The following is a 17902-nucleotide window of genomic DNA, read 5'->3' on the forward strand; positions in this document are numbered from 1 at the left end:
AGCCCAGTAAAATCTTGGTTTCCAGCATAATTAACATAGTTTGTAATCAATATACACAGCTAAATTAGAGCATTATAGTAAGGATTTTTGCCAATTTTTTAAAACCTAGGGAGCCATTTATTTTTAAATTTTAACTTATTTAAATTTACTCCATGTAGCTAGTGGGTGCCACATTGGACAACACGACTCTAAATTCTTAGACATTATTTATGCAACTAATACATTAAAACACAAATTTATCAGGTTAAAGTTTTAGAGACAAATACGTTGATTACAAAAATACTTAATCAGGTTCTTCTAACTATTTGTAAAAATTAAATGCTTATATATCATATTTGAAAATGAGCTTTGAATACCTTAAAATCAGGAAAAAGACACAAGAATTACCAAAGTTATTACGACTTATTTTTATACATTTATTAAATGAATTATAGAGGTATTTATTATGTGAATTTAAGTTGGCTGCTTTATTAACATTCTTCTTCTTTTCTTCTTCTACTTCTCTTCCTCCTCCTCCTCCTTCTTAGTATATCTTCCTTCCTAGGTTAGAATCCCATCTTGAATCTTCTTAGATTATAGGTTCTGAATTATCAAACAACCACTTTTTAAAATTGTGATATTGAATTATTAGCTTTTGGAGTCCAGTTGTAATTTTTAGACTTATGATGACATGTTCTGACCTGGGTCCGTTTTAAAAGAAATAAGCCTGCTATGTCAGTGGGGCTTTCTAAGTTCGCTGTATACCACTTTATATTGCCTTTAGTTGTTTGGAGCTTTTTTTCCTCCAAATGGTATGTTCCTTAAGGTCCGTTTGGACAATGTTATATACATTCTCTTGAAATTAATGTATTTTGACCTCCTTTGCAAGCATTGCTAGAAAATTTATACATAATATCTATCAACACCTTATTTTAATTTGTAAGGCCATTGAGGTTTCCTCTCCCAAGAGAAAAAGGATAAAGCCTCCATAAAAACATCTCCTTTTTAGTATTCTTGGCCAGTCCAGCACCAGTGATGCTGATTGACTTTGGCTCCTCTTTCCATCTGGTTATTGGATGTGACCACTTGTGATGACTTAATCCAATTTCTTGTATCCTCTCTCCCTACACAGTACATTTACATATGTTCATTTGCATATATTATATATTTAATAGAACAGAATACTCACATATATTAACAATTCTCTCCATGTTAAAAATAAAACAAAGCAATTCTATTCTGTTAGGATCACTTTGCTTCTGTAGTTTTATGTAAATTTTCTCTTTTTAAAATAACATAATGGATATTTAATTGCTCAGTTTGTACTAGTTGACTAGCTCTTCTTTGCTATTGGATGCTCAAGTAGTTGCAAGTCGGCCACGGGAGTAGGCTCTCTTTAAGCCCTACAATGTCACATCGACTTTGAAAGTGTCCTTACGTTTTTAACCACAACAAGATGCTATATTCTGTTTATCATAATTTACTCAGGATTAGTTACCTTCTTCTTTTTGACGGAAAGGGGTGTGCATGAATGTTGATGATGAGCAAACACTTTGAGTTGGTTTGCTTACAATGACAGAAATGCATGTATAAATATATATATTTATATATACATTTCTATTTAAGGCCTTGGGTTCACACTGATTTTTTCCCATTTTAACAACTGTTATTAAATTCTTTAAACTTCATGTCTAACATAAAACTTTTTATTTGCAATATGCTATTTAGATTTTTAACCTCTACTTTAAACTGAAAATGTACTCTCTTTTAATACTGAAAACTTTTGTCTCACTAATCACCATTTTGAATGGGTGGAAGAAAGGGATCTAACTTGAGGAATTACAGAATGTTAGAACTGGCAGGGGTTTTAGAGACCATTAGTGTGTTCCTTTTGTTTTACAGGTTAAAAAAAATCAAATGTTCAAACAGACTGGACAAGTTGACTAAGTTGGATGCATGTGTATGTATGCATGTGTGTGCACATCCCTTCTTAATTGTTAATAATTATTAGTCATATCTCCCAGGGGTCAGGCTTTGATGAGTTCCCTATAAAGTATTTTTGGGATTCTCAGACAGAGTTGGAGATGGATCAGAATGTCTTGGGTTCTGATTTAGAACTTGATTCTTTTCCCCTAGGATACTCCTCTGAGTCCACAACGGAGTGTAGGAATTAAATCAGGCCTTGCTCAGCCAACCTCAATCAGTTTAGAAATGCAAGGGATTATCAAACCTCTCCATGGTTAGAATGGGAAAAATATGATGTCACAGGGACAGCCCAAGTCTTGGGTTACTCTGAGCTCGTACAGTGTGTGTCTGCCATCTTTGTTCTATAATTTAAGAAATTTCCAAGATAAATGGTATGCCTATGGCTTGAATTCCAGCATGAAAATGAGGTAAATCAGTAGATCCTCTGAGAATCTTAGAAATCATCTACTTCAATTTTCTTATTTACAGAACAGTAAAACAAATCTGGTTTAAGTTTTCTTGGATATTAAAAAATTGTGGCATCAGAATACATAGTGAGCAATTTGCTAACATTTTTCAAAGTTAGAAGAAAAATAAGCAACCATGTACTTTAACTAGATATAAAACAGTTTTCTGATTAAAGTGTTTTTGGATTACTAGAGTTAAAGCCTTCCACCTGATATTTTAAGCCATTTTAATTCAAATAGAAGTCAGAAAAACATAACATGTGTGCTATATTCATTAAAAACACATTTTGTAATTTTGCTACACAGTGAAAGCTAAGGGTGAACATTCATTGTCATTACCATCTTATATCTAATAAGACAAGTTTAACATAATATTGAGACTGTTATGAGACTGTCTAAAATTATGAGACTGTTATCCTTCATCTATGGAGCCATTTTTTTTTTCAGGCATTTTATAAGATTTGGAACCTACTGTTTGGTATCTAGTAGGTGCTCATTAAATATTTTTGAAGAAATTAATGAAATAATTCATTAATTCATTTAATTCCTCAAAGAGCTTGTAACATTCCAAATGGTAGCTAAGGCTGTATCTCTTATAAATGAAGATTATATTCTACAAAGCCCCCAAATTTAGGCATCTGCATCATTTATTGGTATTTCATACCTCTCTCTTCCTTTACATCAGGTAGAATGCTTTACATAGGTACACAAATCCAAAAATTTCTATAATATTCTTTGTAGTTTTTCTTTTTTTCTAAGCATTTTTTAATTGTTGTTCAAGTACAGTTGTCTCCATTTTCACCCCACCAGCCCCCCCACCCCACCCATCCCCACCTTCTACCCTCAAACCTACTCCCTTTGGCTTTGTCCATGTGTCCTTTATACATGTTCCTTGATGATCCTTCCCCTGTTATCCCTCTCCCCCCTCCTCTCTGGTAACTGTCAGTTTGTTCTTTATTTCAATGTATCTGATTGTATTTTGCTTGCTTGTTTGTTGATTAGGTTCCACTCATATGGTATTTCTATTTTACCACCTGGCTTATTTCACTTAGCATAATGCTGTCTAGATCCATCCATGCTGTTGCAAAGGGTAGGAGCTCCTTCTTTCTTTCTGCTACATAGTATCCTATTGTGTAAATATACCACAGCTTTTTTATCCCCTTGTTTACTGGGTTGCTTTCAGCACTTGGCTATTGTAAATTGTGCTGTTATGAAGATTGGGGTGCATAGGCTCTTTTGAATTGGTGTTCCAGGATCCTTAGGGTATAATCCCAACAGCAGTATTGCTGGGTCAAAAGGCAGTCCCATTTTTAGTTTTCTGAGGAGATTCTATACTGTTTTCCACAGAGGCTGCACCAGTCTCCATTCCCACCAACAGTGCACTAGGGTCCCCTTTTCCCCACAGCCCTGCCAGCACTTGTTGCTTGTTGATTTGTTTATGATGGCCATTCTGATCAGTGTGACGTGGTATCTCATTGTGGTTTTAATTCACATTTCTCTGATGGCTAATGATACTGAGCATCTTTTCATATGTCTCTGGACCCTTTGCATGTCCTTCTTTGTAGTATTTCTATAGGTTCCTTGAGAGCAAGAGCTGCTTTACCCAATTTTATATCCTCTGTTCTCAATGTACAATATAATCATGGCCAAGTAATGCATTGTTTCAGAAGGAACGGAGGGAATGAGAAAGGAATAATGGCTCTAAATCAGTATGTGTTATTTATAGTTCATGATCTTTTTCCATTCTGGCCCTTACTGGAATAGTAGAAACTACAGACTGTGGTGCAGTCAGGAATCATTAATAATTAGGTTCAACTCTTCGGTATTTATAGGTTTAACTGAGTTTGAGATACAGGTGTCCCTCGCTATCTGAAAGTAGAGCATTCCTACGAAGCCTTTTGTAATGGTGTAAAGTGAAGGAGCAGTCACCTTAGGACACATTTGCTAACAAATACACAAAATAAATTGAGATAAAGGACAGCTGCTCACAGACGGTTCAGAGATCCAGCTGCTTGCAAAGTGCATTTTCGGAAAGCAGGGGATACGTGTAGCTCAATTGCTCTTGCTTCACATTTTTTTCCTCTTCCATTGTTTTAATTTTATATTTATTTTGGATGTCCTGAGGTGCCAAGGGCTAGCAGGAAGAACATGGTTTCAGAAACAAGAGATGTGGTTTCTAGCCCTGATGCTGAATGGACCCTGGGAAGATCATTTGAATCTTCCAGTGTTGTCCTTCCAAATACTGTGAATTTTATATTTTCAACATTCAAAAAATACTACTTAAGCATGTATCTTAACTATAAATCTCCAATACTGAGGCTAATAGCATTAGTTTTGAAAGTCAGATACTAACATTTGTTAGTTTAGTTTAAAAAATTTAGAATTGCCAAAAGAGTTGCCAACTGTACCATCTCTATCCATAGAAAAGTATGACCTTTAATATATTTTGTGTATGCCACTCAGGCCAAGAAATGGATGTAATGGTACAGGAATTAATTAGGTTCATTCCTTCTTTCTATAGCATGCTAAAAAGATTGCTCATTATTGGCCCCATATTTCCATTTATTTATCATTCTGAGGCGTCTAGAATCCTGCCATTAAAAGAAAATTGCCAGCATCATAGGAGGTTAAGAACATGGTCTTTGAATTAAGATAATGCTGGATTGGATCCTGGAACTGGCACTTCCTAGTTGTGTCATCTTGAGCAAGGAACTCACCTTTATGATCCTCAGTTTCTTTTCTGTAAATAAAATACAAAATATTGACCCCCAGGTGGTTGAGAATTAATGAGCATTCTAGTTATGAGGATGAAATGGGAAAACCCAGTGGCTGTATGCTGTACTAATCACTCATTATGTTGTAGATGGTAAAAATGATAATTATTAACAAAATTCACAAAGATCATAACTTTGGCTCACTTTTAGATACAACTCCAGGACTATCCCTACCTTCTAGGAAATATAATTTCTAGTTGTGGACATTTTGATCTTAAGCTGAAGTAAAGTCCAGATCGCAAATCTGAACCCTATAGGCATGGCTTACGTTACACAGGCATGTTCTTTTATTAGAATCCTGACATTAGGGGGCTTTGGAGTTGACAAAGAGCGCTTCAGATATCACCTTCTCCAAATGCAGAAGAATTTATCCTTTCCTTGAAGAAAAAAAATATATAACAGCATTAAAGAAGAACTGAAAAAGGGGGGAAACATCCATGATTTCTCTGTCTTTAATCAAGCTACTTCTTTTAATGAAAACAATAGCTCTTCTTTATTTTTGAATATTTTCACTCTAGGTCTAAAATAACATTCCCTATTATACTGTTGTAATTATAATTTTTATGATTATTTTACGCTGTTTTTTGAATTATTTATTTCAAGTCTGTATCACCTGGTACAAGTCGCATGAACTTGGGGCTTCAGTCAGTCCATCTGTGGTCCCTAATTTTCACATTTTTATTTTAGAAAATGTTGATGGAATACACCGAGCTCATTTTCTTCATCAAATGCTTGGATATTTGCTTATCAAATTGTGCTAAATTATATTATTAGCAGTAAATTTTAACATACTAAGATTCATAGATGCCAGTAGGTCATCTTATCCATCTGCCTTAATGTTCTTACCAGTAATTATTTATTATCATTGTAGCTTCCTAGCATTTTGCCCAACAGAGACACATGGTAGATTAAGAAGGGGGCAGTGATGAGAGGAGGAATATTTATAAAGTGCCATTCACAGATGGATGCTAATAAATGTTGTTAATGATCCTCACTGATGACAGGGTGAGTGAAAAACACTGTTCATGAGGGATGTGGAGTTGGATGTCTATAGTTCAGTGAACCTCTTCCCTGTTCTCCTTAACGAACCAGAAAAATATCAAGCATAAAATACTGGTGACATATTCTGATTTTTAAAATTAGTTCCATTAATGAAGTAGCCCATTGGTTTGTTAGCCACTGTAGTTTTGCATGCTAGAATCTAGAAACCATTTTTAAAAAATATGTTCAGCCAGGAGAGGTACCGATGGATGTGACTACACGAGTATCTTGGGGTAAGTTTTGGCAGTAGTGTGCTTTGAGTCTGAAAATGTGGCCACCTACTTATTGTGATTTGAATGCAGAGGGAAAAATTTCTGCCCTTCACCTTAGGTTATTTTCCAGACCCAAATACTGCTCTGGGTGTATTTCCATTACTGTAGCGTCATTCCTTTGAAAACTTCACCCTTCTTTTAAAGTCTTCACATAGCAATACTTACATTACTTAGAAAAAGAAAAGGTTATTGTTGAAGAGTAGAAGCTCATGTGTTCAAAAATATTTGGATTCACTAACTTTGATAGTTTTTCTTTACTTTATTCTTTTATTGGTAGAAATTTTATCATATTGGCTTTGCTGGCTTGAATATTTTTCCTAGGAGTGAGTAGAAGCTGAGAAATAGAAATTCATTTTTGTCAAATTTTAAACTTAAGAAATTTACAGGCCTGAACTTCTTCCTGTTTGTCACCTGTCTAGGGGAATGTGTATATATGAGGTATTCACACAAAAATCTCATTGACCCTTAAAATTTCAGTGATAGAAGGCACTTTGGAGGCAATCTTGTCAATATCTCAACAGGGGAGAAGTTGCTTCTGTGCCTCCTTGTCAGTGGTCACCTGGGATCCGCTAAAATATTACTGGGTCCAGTAGTGTTTTGAGGCAGCATATTCCACTTTGGGTCAGCAAGTAATTATTGGCGAGACTTAATTCATCACTTCTTCCTTACATAGTTCCAGAAAATCTAGCTCTTATTTTGAACCCAGGCCTTGTTAAAATAGGCAAATTAGGGCTAGCAGAACTAAGCAAATTGGAAGTCACCACCATAAACTGATATTTGATTATTTTAACCAAAACAAAAAGGATAATAGTGCTTTGAAATTCATTATTCACTCAATTATTTGTTCTTTTGGGTAATCCACAAACATTTCTTAAGCACTTGTGTACCAAAGATGCAAATATGGACAAGACATGTTCATCACTTTTAAGTACTCATAGCCAAGAATGTGTTTTCAGTTAAAGCTCACAGGTACCTCCTTCTTCTCCATTCTAGCTGTTGTGAGTCATACTATTTGCTTGTATATTTATATATAGAATGTCTATCTACCTCCATTAGAAGATAAATTTCATGATGTCAGAGACTGTGCCTTCAGCAGAGTAAGGCCTCATAAATATTTGCAGAATGAACAAATAGGAAAGAATCCTAAGTGAATAGTTATGCTACAATGAGAAAAGCTCTATAATGGGTAGAACAAACTTCTAGCCCATTGTGGCAGAAGAGATTAATTCTCCCTGGACAAGATATTTGTTCTCCACCTTGAGTAATGAGTAAGAGTTTATCAGACAGAGAATGTGGAAAAGAGCATTTTACACATGAAAGTCATATTGGATTTTGGGAGTGGCATGTAATATGAGGTAGCTGGAATGAAAGGAAAATGATTTTTAAATAAAATGGAAATCTGATCATTTACTTTTTCATTCAACTAATATTTATTGTGTGTCTACTGTATGCCAGGAACTTGGGATAAAATAATGAATAAGATCAAATGTGATCTGTGCCCTTGAGGAACTTAAAGTCTAGTGGGGAGATTGGATATTAACCAAATAATCAAAATGCTCATCTCCAAAAATTTAAAACTACTGTTGTGACAAGTGTTCCAGGTAGAAGGCACCTGATATTATGAGTATATCAGTTCTTAAAACAGAAGGATTGTTGTATGATCAAGGTAATTAGGGGGCTTTCTAAGATGTGATCCCTGAGTTGCTATCAGCAGATGAAGAGGGGGGAAAACAGGTATGCAGATTCCCTGTGGTGGGGAGAGACTGGCACATGCAAGGAAAGAAAGAACTAAAACAGAGAGAGTGAGAGGGAGCAAAGTAGGTGATGGAACTGCAGAGGTAAATAGAGGACAGACCTTACAGTTTTGGAATGTGTGTTTATCCTGAGAGTGGGCAGTGTGGGAGTGTCTTCTATAGGAGATGGCCCCGATCTGCTGGTGTTGGGGATGAAGCATGCAGAACTGACTGGAGGAGTCAGGAGCAGAAGGAGGGAGCTACCATGAAAACCAGTACTAGGGAAGCAGAGGGCATGACAGCAATTCTATGAAGTGCACCTTTCTTCAGAAAATGGTCAAGTTGTCAGCCTGTGGCCATTGCTCTTTAAAGAAACAAACAATATATAGGAGATAATGCAGTTTAATGCATGTAGTTGGAATTGATATTTTAACATGAGGGTACACAAAAAATAAGAGCTTTTAAAATTTTTGACTAGAAGGTGAAATAAAGAATAGTAATGGGGTATAATGGAAAGCGACTTCTATAGGCATCTACAGATCTGGTTCTAGTTCAAGTTCAGTAACTACCAGAGGTCAGCCAAGTCATGTGACCTCAGTTCCCAAAGCTGTAAATAAGGAAATTGGATCACCTCAGATCCCAACTCCCTTCTGCCACGATCTGTGATTCTACTCTCCAAACATGGGGGTATGTAAAGCATGGTATAATGTTTAAGTTAGAGATTAATCTCAAATCAGACTTCAGTATTTAAGCTTTTAAAAAGCCACATTGCCTATAATGTGTTGATTATGGAGAAGTGAGGGGCTGGAATGCAAATGGAAAGTGTATTTTTACTGTTAAATGGAACTCAACTGAGAATCATCCCTTGTCAAGAATCTTACTACTGAACATTCCAGACCAATCATCCCATGATCTAAAAGCTAATTTTATTGGAAGAAACCCAACAAAATGTTCAAATCCTATCCAGACTTCATAAACATTTTTTATTTGGCTTCATAGAGGCCTAATCTAACTAATATGACAAGACCCTCAGAAGAATATGAAATTTAAGTTAATTACATGAATAGAAGATTGCATTATCCACATAGAACACCAGGGAGCAAGTGAAACTTATGAGTTTTTTAAAAATCAGGATATTATAGGATGGCCCAGCCTTGTTCCACATCCCTTCCAGTAGCACCAATAGTTTCTCTCTTCATTGCCTTTTTTACTTTTGTCTTGTCACTGTTCATCTTTATTTACCCCCTTCACTCCATTGTGACACTGGGAAGACTTTCGCAAAAGGAAACATTGAAAAGAACACTTCTTGGGCCCCCATGTAAAGGGCACGTTCACCTTCAGAATAGAAAACCCTCCAGCAGCTGAATGGCTGAATGCTCATATGAAAGTTTGAGCCTTTTTGTGTGTGATTTGAAGCAGACTGAAAATTTTCAGTGACAACTATACTTGGTAGTTTATAAATGTGTAAGATGCATTATAACATCAGTATTATATTATTCAGGGTACAGAAGGAATTTTTGGTTGGTTATGTCTTATAAAGGTCATTTTTCCAAAGGCAAACTGAATGTTTTATTCTGTAATTATAGCAAACACATATATAGTATCTAACTCTTTAAATAGTTCTCTATTCTGATGAATAAAAATCATATAATGTGTCTAAATAAAATAGTTTATTTATAAATTCTGTTGTTTGGAGACATCTATGATATTGAAAGATACTCATATTACATATTCTACTTATTACTTGTCATCTTCTCCTCTTACTGCAACACAATGCTTCCTTTGACCACCGAAAGCAAAGCTTTTAAGATTTTGTTTGAGTGTATCTAAAAAAAGCATCGGTTATGTCAAGGATAAAAGTCCTAGATTTTTTTTTTATCTAAGGAGTAAACAATTGTGCTAAAATCGAGGAACACATTGATATTAGCAGTCTTTGCCTGCAGAAAAATACTACCTTCCATCTTTCTGAAATCAAGGACAATGTTTTAGTTATCACTAGAATTTGACATGTTAAAAAACAATGAACAGTATGAAATTCATTAATATTTTTAATTAAATTTATTAGGGTGACATTGGGTAATAAAACTATATAGGTTTCAGATGTACAGTTCTACAACACATTATCTCTATATTGTATGCTGTGCTCACCTTCCCAAGTCAAGTCTCCTTCCATTACCATTGATCCCCCTTTACCCTCCTCCACCTCCCCTTTCCCTCTGGCAATCACCATACTGTTCTGGCCAGGTTCTAAAGTAATTCAGCAGGTTTGTTGAATTTCTTAGGATAGCTAAAAGTTTCTAAAGCCTTACTTTATTTTTTTTAAAGCCTTACTTTAAAATAATCCCTATCTTTCTCAAATAAATTTGCTTGTTTTTCACTTGTTATAATTTTATAGTTTTTCCTTAGTAAATTCTGGAGGTGCTTTTTAAGATTTCAGTGAGTGCTAACTTTGTTTAAAGCGTTGATTAGCCAGCTAACAGTTTCAGTGCCTTACTCTCCACATATTTACTGCAAGTAATCTCTGTGGCTCTCTGAAACAAAAATAGCTGTTAGAAAAAAAGATGCATTTACTACTTAAAACCACACATGAAAATTTAAGGAAATACACAGAGTGACTTAGACTTAAAGGTCTCAGAGCTGCTTGTTTGCAAATGCTGCTCAGTGTGTACTAGCAACAGAGAAACGAAATGTTAAACACTTAGATCTTTAGAAAGATCCACTTTTCATCTTCACAGGATCATACATGGGACTTATCCGGCCTTGACACACTAAGGAAGTGTCAAGTATGTGAAATAATGGTAGTATTTTTTAGACTATATTACTCCCCTCCCCCTGCTGCCTTCAAACCTGCAGCCTCAAGCTGTAATTATGGTGCCATGATCAGAAAGTTGTGTTTTGTCAGGTTTGGCCCTGAATGGGTGGCAGCATAATTTCACGCTGCTGGTAGGAGCGTGGCGCAGCTGTGCAGATTCAGAATGTTTGTTGTTGTTTATTGTTTAAGGAGTGGCATTTTTCTCTAACAGCCTAATGGAGGGATGTTTACACGTTTGCACTGGACTGTTGCAAGCTTGACTTTTCATTTCAATGGATTGAGTGAGGTGAAATAAATCAACAAACTGCCCAAAGAAAAGAGTCACTGAGATTCTGCCCTGGATATAAAAATGTGTGTTCTGTTTATAACTGACTTTATTTATATAAATTCTTCAAGTTGCATAACATCTACACAGTGAATTACTACTTTTTGTATTATACTTATGTACTAAATTGAATTACATGATTAATTCTTATGGGATTTCACTTATAAAACTATATGTGAGAAAATATAGCATCATATCCAGTTTTACTACTAAAATTAAAAACATAAATTTTTCAAGCTCTTAAAAATGGCACATCATGACACCTAACCCAGAAGGAGCTGACAGATTTGTTGTTAGAAGTAAAATTAGTATGACAGAAAGAACATATATTAAAAATGAAAAGTTAAAATATAGAAAAGCAACTAAACACTAAGTAAAATAAATGAAACTTTTATGATGCTTTGAAGGTAGTATGTTTCAAGCCCTGATAAATGTCAAAGGGCTCTCAAAATGAAATATGAAAACCACCTTTTCTTAAGAAACTAGACATGAAAGAACGTTTTCACGTACTCTGAGATAGCATGATGTTTATTTCTATCTAAATGAGGATGGTGATTGGTGGACAGGGTAGGGAAGGTCACAGAATCATAGGAAGGAAAGAATTCAGCAAGTGTCATAGCAAAGCAAAGGATTGCGGGCATGGAAATGCCGTCGTTTAATAGGCGAGGGAAGTGAAGGTCAATCACAAAAGAGACAGGGAGGCAGAGGTCTGTCCACCTGGATCCAGGGTCCTGAGCCTCAGAGCAGAGCTCCCTTTTGTGATCTCATACAACCACTCATGAAAAAACAACTCAGTTTAGATGTTTTTCTCTTTTTCTGGAGAGAGACATGGTATTTTCAGCTCGGGAGGTTTTCATGACAAGGATATAGAGAACTTTATGAAGTATGTACAAGTCTGAACATATAGAGTTTGGTTTTGTGGTTGGTTAAGGGGCTGTGAGGATAGAAAGATCTAGGGAACAGGATAAGAAGAGAGGGAGAGGAATGGAAGAAAGATAGCAGTGTGTGAGGAAATAGAGACAGGGTAAAGTGGGAGGAAAAACCACAGAAGAGAGAGAAGGGAGAATAATGACAGGCAGGCAGGCAGGCAGGCAGAAAGGCCCAGTGAGTTTCAAAGCTACTACTGATCTGGGCTTATGCTGTGTTCACAGCTCTTCAACTGCTCAAGAACTTATGCCTTTGAGTCTCCACTTCTTATCAGGTAACAAGCAGAACATTCTGCCAAGGGAGCCAAGGGAGAATAAAAAAATTTTAGCTACAATAATCAGAACACATCATCATTACGTTTTAGGAAAATCAAGTCAACAGGCCACATTCTCTTATTCTGAGTTTCTCTACCCTTGCTTTGTAGAAAGGACATTGAATTTCAGTCTGTCTTTTATTGTGGGATTTGTAATCAACACTGGATTTCTTATAATAGAAAGTTCTTGATCAGTAAAGAAGATATTTTGAAATTTAACTCTTATGACCTCTCCTCTCTTGAAACACACACTCTACAGAAAGGAAAATTCACTATAAGTCATGAGTGTGAAATTATTTAAGAGAAAGGGTGACCTACTGGTGACTATGATGTAGCATTTATACTTTTAGTAATGACTTACAGGAAAGCAAGTCACACTAAGCCCTTGAGCACAGACATGAGGTGTTTGTATAACATTGGAGTTTGTTCTCACTTTTTCTGGAAAAGCTCTCATCGGATAATATAATCAATTCAAAAGCCATTGATGTTCTTTACATTAGTATAAGATGTGATATTCCTTAAAGAGTAAATTCATTTTATGTTTATTTGTAGCCAAGTTAAAATGGATTGGCCTTCTTGCTTACAGGTCACAGAGACTGTTCACATAATTTGCAGGGATTGCTGAGATGTTATTGGCACCTACAACCAAGTAATTTAATGGCAAAGAGATATTCAGATTCATCACTGGAATTGCCACCTCTCTAATATTTTCATCAGTTTTGCCTGACCCTAATATCGCTGCTTAATTTTGTTTTAATATATATACTGCATTGTCGCCTGAATACATGGGGATCAGGGGCTTCAGAGATGCATGATGTGAGGTGCCTATTATGTGAAGGTACAGTGCTCAGCAAAGAAAAGGTGGGAACAACTGTTCTTGGCCTCAGTTTATAATCCACTTGAGAAGACAGAACATCTGCATAAGGAAAAATGTAAGGCTAGTGTTTATTGACTAGATACTAGTATCGCTTTTAATCTCAGTTTTCTGCCAGTGATTAGAAACCAAACTTAAAGGACAAAGAATTTTCTTATTCTACTCTGATATACCTCTGTGTGGTGAGCACTGCACATAAACTATCTCATTTAATTGTCATAATATTGCCTGTGAAGTAGATACTATTATCCTCATTTTCTAGATTTAGAAATTGAGGTTCAGAGAATTTAAGTTGCTCAGTCATTGTAATTCTATTTTGTAAAAATAGGCATCTCTGCAATAAACTATGAATGTATATGCTTAAAATATTTCTGCAACTATTTAGTTGAAAAAACTCCCAATTCAAGTATATTTATTGACCATATTTGGAGTACTTCTTATATAGTCCATCTATATTTTTCTCATAAATTTGACTTACACTCATTTGAAAAGATACTTGGTTTCCAGATGGAGAAATAATTTTAACTTATAGGAGTGGAGAAACCAGAAGCATGCAGAAATTGGTATGTATCTTAAAAGAGAGTTCTAATTATAAGGAACTCTGAAATCTAAAAACTTTTTCCCTTTGGTATAAGCCATTGACTTTGTGAAACATTGTGTTTTCATTAAAAGTGGTATTTTGGATGAATTGCTTGAAGCTCTGTGAATTTCTTCAAAAACCTATATATAGGGGAAGACCATGAAAGAAGATTCTTGCTGCTGTAGATCAGAATAAGGAACACTGGACCAACAAGAGAGAACATTAGAGCAGTAATGCCTTAAAGAATTGGTACAAGGTGAAAAAAACTTTGGAGCAAAATACACACACACACACACACACACATGCATGCTGACATCCTATATCCACACAGACATATGAACATAGATGGTTTTTACGCAAGTTATCCAAATAATTCCATTTATGTGTTTTCCTGGCTATATACATTAGATCTTTTGTCAGCTGCATTCTGGAAAACAAAGAATGGATTCATTAAGTTTTATTAAACCCTCAAAATCTGTAAGCACTATGCTCAGTGATAAGGGTATAATAAGAGAGAAGGATACTCTTTGTCTTTAAGAACACCCAGCATCATGTGGGAAAGGGGTTATTGCAGTGGTATGATGAAATAGAAGAGACATTCACAGAGAGTTTCTAGTGGAGGGATATCATGGAGAGCTTTCTGGAGGAGGCGATGTCTGATTTGAGTCTGGAAGAACAAGCAACAGATTGTCATAAAGAGAGGTCAGGAGTTGGAGACAGAATCATGTGTAGTCTGGGGTGACTGGCATATAGTGACGAGGGAAGATAAGAGGGAGAGTGGAGAGGTAGGCCTGATCTAATAGGGCTAAGTAGACTTTGCACTGCCAGTAATGATGAGCCTTTGCAGGATTTAAAGCATGGCAAGATCAAGTTTGTATCTTAAAGAATCACTCTAGTAGCTGTGTGGACAATGGACTTTAGATAGACAGAACCTGGGTTTGGGATCCAGTTCAGAGGCTGATGTAAAAATGCAGGTTGAGAGATGCTGAGAGTCTGAATCAGCATCATGGTTCAAGGGTAACAGGAACTGGGCAGTGGTGGTGGAGGGCTTACACATTTAGGAGATACAGTTAGTTACACCTGTTGCTGATTTGGATGTGGATGAATGGATGGGTCAGGATTTCTCAGAGTTTTATCTTGGGTGGTTGGACATGGGGATGCAGAGGGCCATATCTGTGGTGAAGAAGGAACAGAAACTGGTGTAGCCAGTTGGAGATGTGGTCAGTTTAGTTTAAAGTATCTGGTTTATCTAGGAAGAGGTGATCAGCACATGGATATTTCAGTATAGAGCTTGAGAAAGGGGTCTCTGGGGACAAATTTGGGAATTGTCAACCTATAGGTTCATTAAATTGAATGCACAGCCTGTTCTGCATAGTGCCTTGTGTAGTCTTTTCCTTCTGTCTTGTATCTTAAAACAAAGATTTAGATCCCCATAAATGCACAATATTAATATTATACCTCCTGGTTGTGCATAAATAACAGAGTGACCACACAGAAGAGGAAATGCTTTAGGAAAATCGCGAGTAACTAAATGGTGGTTGTTTTTTACCAGTGTGGCGGTGGAAATGCCTGCCTCAGAGGGATGTCACTTTCTCTGACCTTCCCGCGGCTCCTTCTGTGGAAGACGCTGGCTCCGCTGCTGTGTTCAGTTCAAAATGGCAGAAAAGGCTCCCCCCGGCTTAAACAGGAAGGCTTCAAGGTCAACACTGTCTCTTCCACCAGAACCTGTGGACATCATTCGGAGCAAAACGTGCTCGCGGAGAGTTAAAATCAACGTGGGGGGCCTGAACCATGAGGTCCTGTGGAGAACGTTGGACCGTCTGCCCAGGACCCGCTTGGGGAAGCTGCGAGACTGCAACACGCACGAGAGCCTCCTGGAGGTGTGCGATGACTACAATCTGAACGAAAATGAGTATTTCTTTGATCGGCATCCAGGCGCCTTCACTTCCATTTTAAATTTCTACCGGACAGGGAAACTCCACATGATGGAAGAAATGTGTGCTCTGTCTTTCGGTCAGGAGCTTGATTACTGGGGTATTGATGAGATCTACCTAGAGTCCTGTTGCCAAGCCAGGTATCACCAAAAGAAAGAGCAAATGAACGAAGAACTGAGGCGCGAGGCAGAGACCATGCGAGAGCGGGAGGGAGAAGAGTTCGATAACACCTGCTGCCCTGAGAAAAGGAAGAAGCTATGGGACTTGCTGGAGAAACCCAACTCCTCGGTGGCTGCAAAGGTAAGAACAGCGTGGCGTTGCTTTCCTGTGCGTGGTCAGGAAAGGCATTGCCTGCATTCCAGAGGGTATGATCCTCACTGAAGATGTTTTGGTAAGACAGAACAAAATGATGGCTACAGAGACAGGGAAAGATTCTTTCCAAAATCTTTAGTCACATAGAGTTATTCTGCCTGTGTAATGTCATCAAATGGCATTAGTCTTTCATACATATTATTATGTAGGAACAGGTCTGGGCAACTGAGTGTGGGGGAGTCTGGTTTCCCCCACTGTGTGTTGATAACTTGGAGCCAGAGAAGTTACCAGCTCATATCCATCAGGCATGGAGTCTTGCAGAGGGTGGGGGCCTGGGCCTCACCCTGAGTAAAGGCAAGGTGTTGTCCTTGAAAGTGGAGGAGGTGCCTCCTGGCTTGGTTCTCTAGAGATGCAGGGAGGGCGAGGGTCCTGTAGCTCAGAGGGCTGGCAGCCCCTCACAGGAGCAAGGGATGGCCTTATTGAGCTGGCTAGGGTGTGAGTCAATGTCCAGACGCTCCCAGTGACCTCTCCTTGGGAGGACTGCTCTGACAATGTTTCTGACTGTTGGGGTAAGGTTGTTTCCACAGTTGACGTATTATGGTATCTCAGAGTTCATAAAGTGTTTGCCTACAATGAAGGTGTTAAATTCATATGTTTCCATTTGGCCTGCGTATATCCAAATCTCAGAGTAAATTGTTTTGCTGGTAATTTCAGTATTTAATTCAACTGCCTGATACTGTTTATCTAACTTTATTTGGAGCTTTGGGAGTTAGCTCAAACTGAGTTTTCATCCCATACATTTAGTTCTACATTGCAATACAAATTATTAGAAAAAGAAAAAAGAGTCATTGTTAGCTGAGAAATGTAGTATTGATATTTTGTGTATATTATATGAAAAGGGAATATAACGAGAGTGTCATATGAATTCTTTAAATAATGGTTCCTTCACTTAATCATTCTTATAAACAGTAAAGATTATAGAACTATAATATGCCATATGTACCTTTGGCTAGAAATTAAGATTTCGCATGATAAGCTGGGACATACAAGTAATGGAAAAAGATGATCATAAAAGTTCTTGTTTGACACATCTGATTTTGCATCTCGTTGAGTTCTAAAGACATTTTGCTTTCCAGCCAGGACATAGAGCTAAATGAAATAAACTGTATTTCTGTTATACCAAATGAGGAAATGCACATTTTTCAGCAAATGAAATATTTTAATCAGGTCTTTTTGTAGCTATGAATAATTTGTTTCCTTGTGTTTTGCTGTAAGAAAGAAATAGATGTGGTACGTCTGTGGGGTTTGGTTTGAAGGTCACTGCTTGTTCCAATGTCAAGTGTTTAGTTGTATATTTGAGTTACTCCTAAAAATATGGAGTGAATTTTGAAGATGAATGAGATAAGCTCTGGATTTAAAGGAATATTTTGGGTGTTAAATTAATTCTCTCAAGCCATTAGGCAGATGAGGAATATATTATTGTTCCACCAAGTGTTCCAGAGGGAGTTAGCTAAATCAAACAAAACTGGAAAGGTTAATGTGGTTTATTTGTCTATAACAGCATTGTTAACATATATCTAAAATTAAGTTCTAT

The 17902-nt window shown here is 36.8% G+C and overlaps 1 protein-coding gene across 1 annotated transcript in view; it reads left to right on the top strand.

Moving 5' to 3' along the window:
- KCNB2 (potassium voltage-gated channel subfamily B member 2) overlaps positions 1 to 17902 on the top strand; it is a 384951-nt gene that overhangs the window by 13009 nt on the left and 354040 nt on the right. The window contains exon 2 of the mRNA XM_045186164.2: positions 15615 to 16296. Coding sequence (XP_045042099.2) covers positions 15718 to 16296 — 579 coding nt within the window. The 5' untranslated portion in view covers positions 15615 to 15717. The remainder of the gene's footprint in view (positions 1 to 15614; positions 16297 to 17902) is intronic.

The sequence above is a fragment of the Desmodus rotundus genome, chromosome 8 (assembly GCF_022682495.2).
Source record: "Desmodus rotundus isolate HL8 chromosome 8, HLdesRot8A.1, whole genome shotgun sequence".
NCBI lineage: Eukaryota > Metazoa > Chordata > Mammalia > Chiroptera > Phyllostomidae > Desmodus > Desmodus rotundus.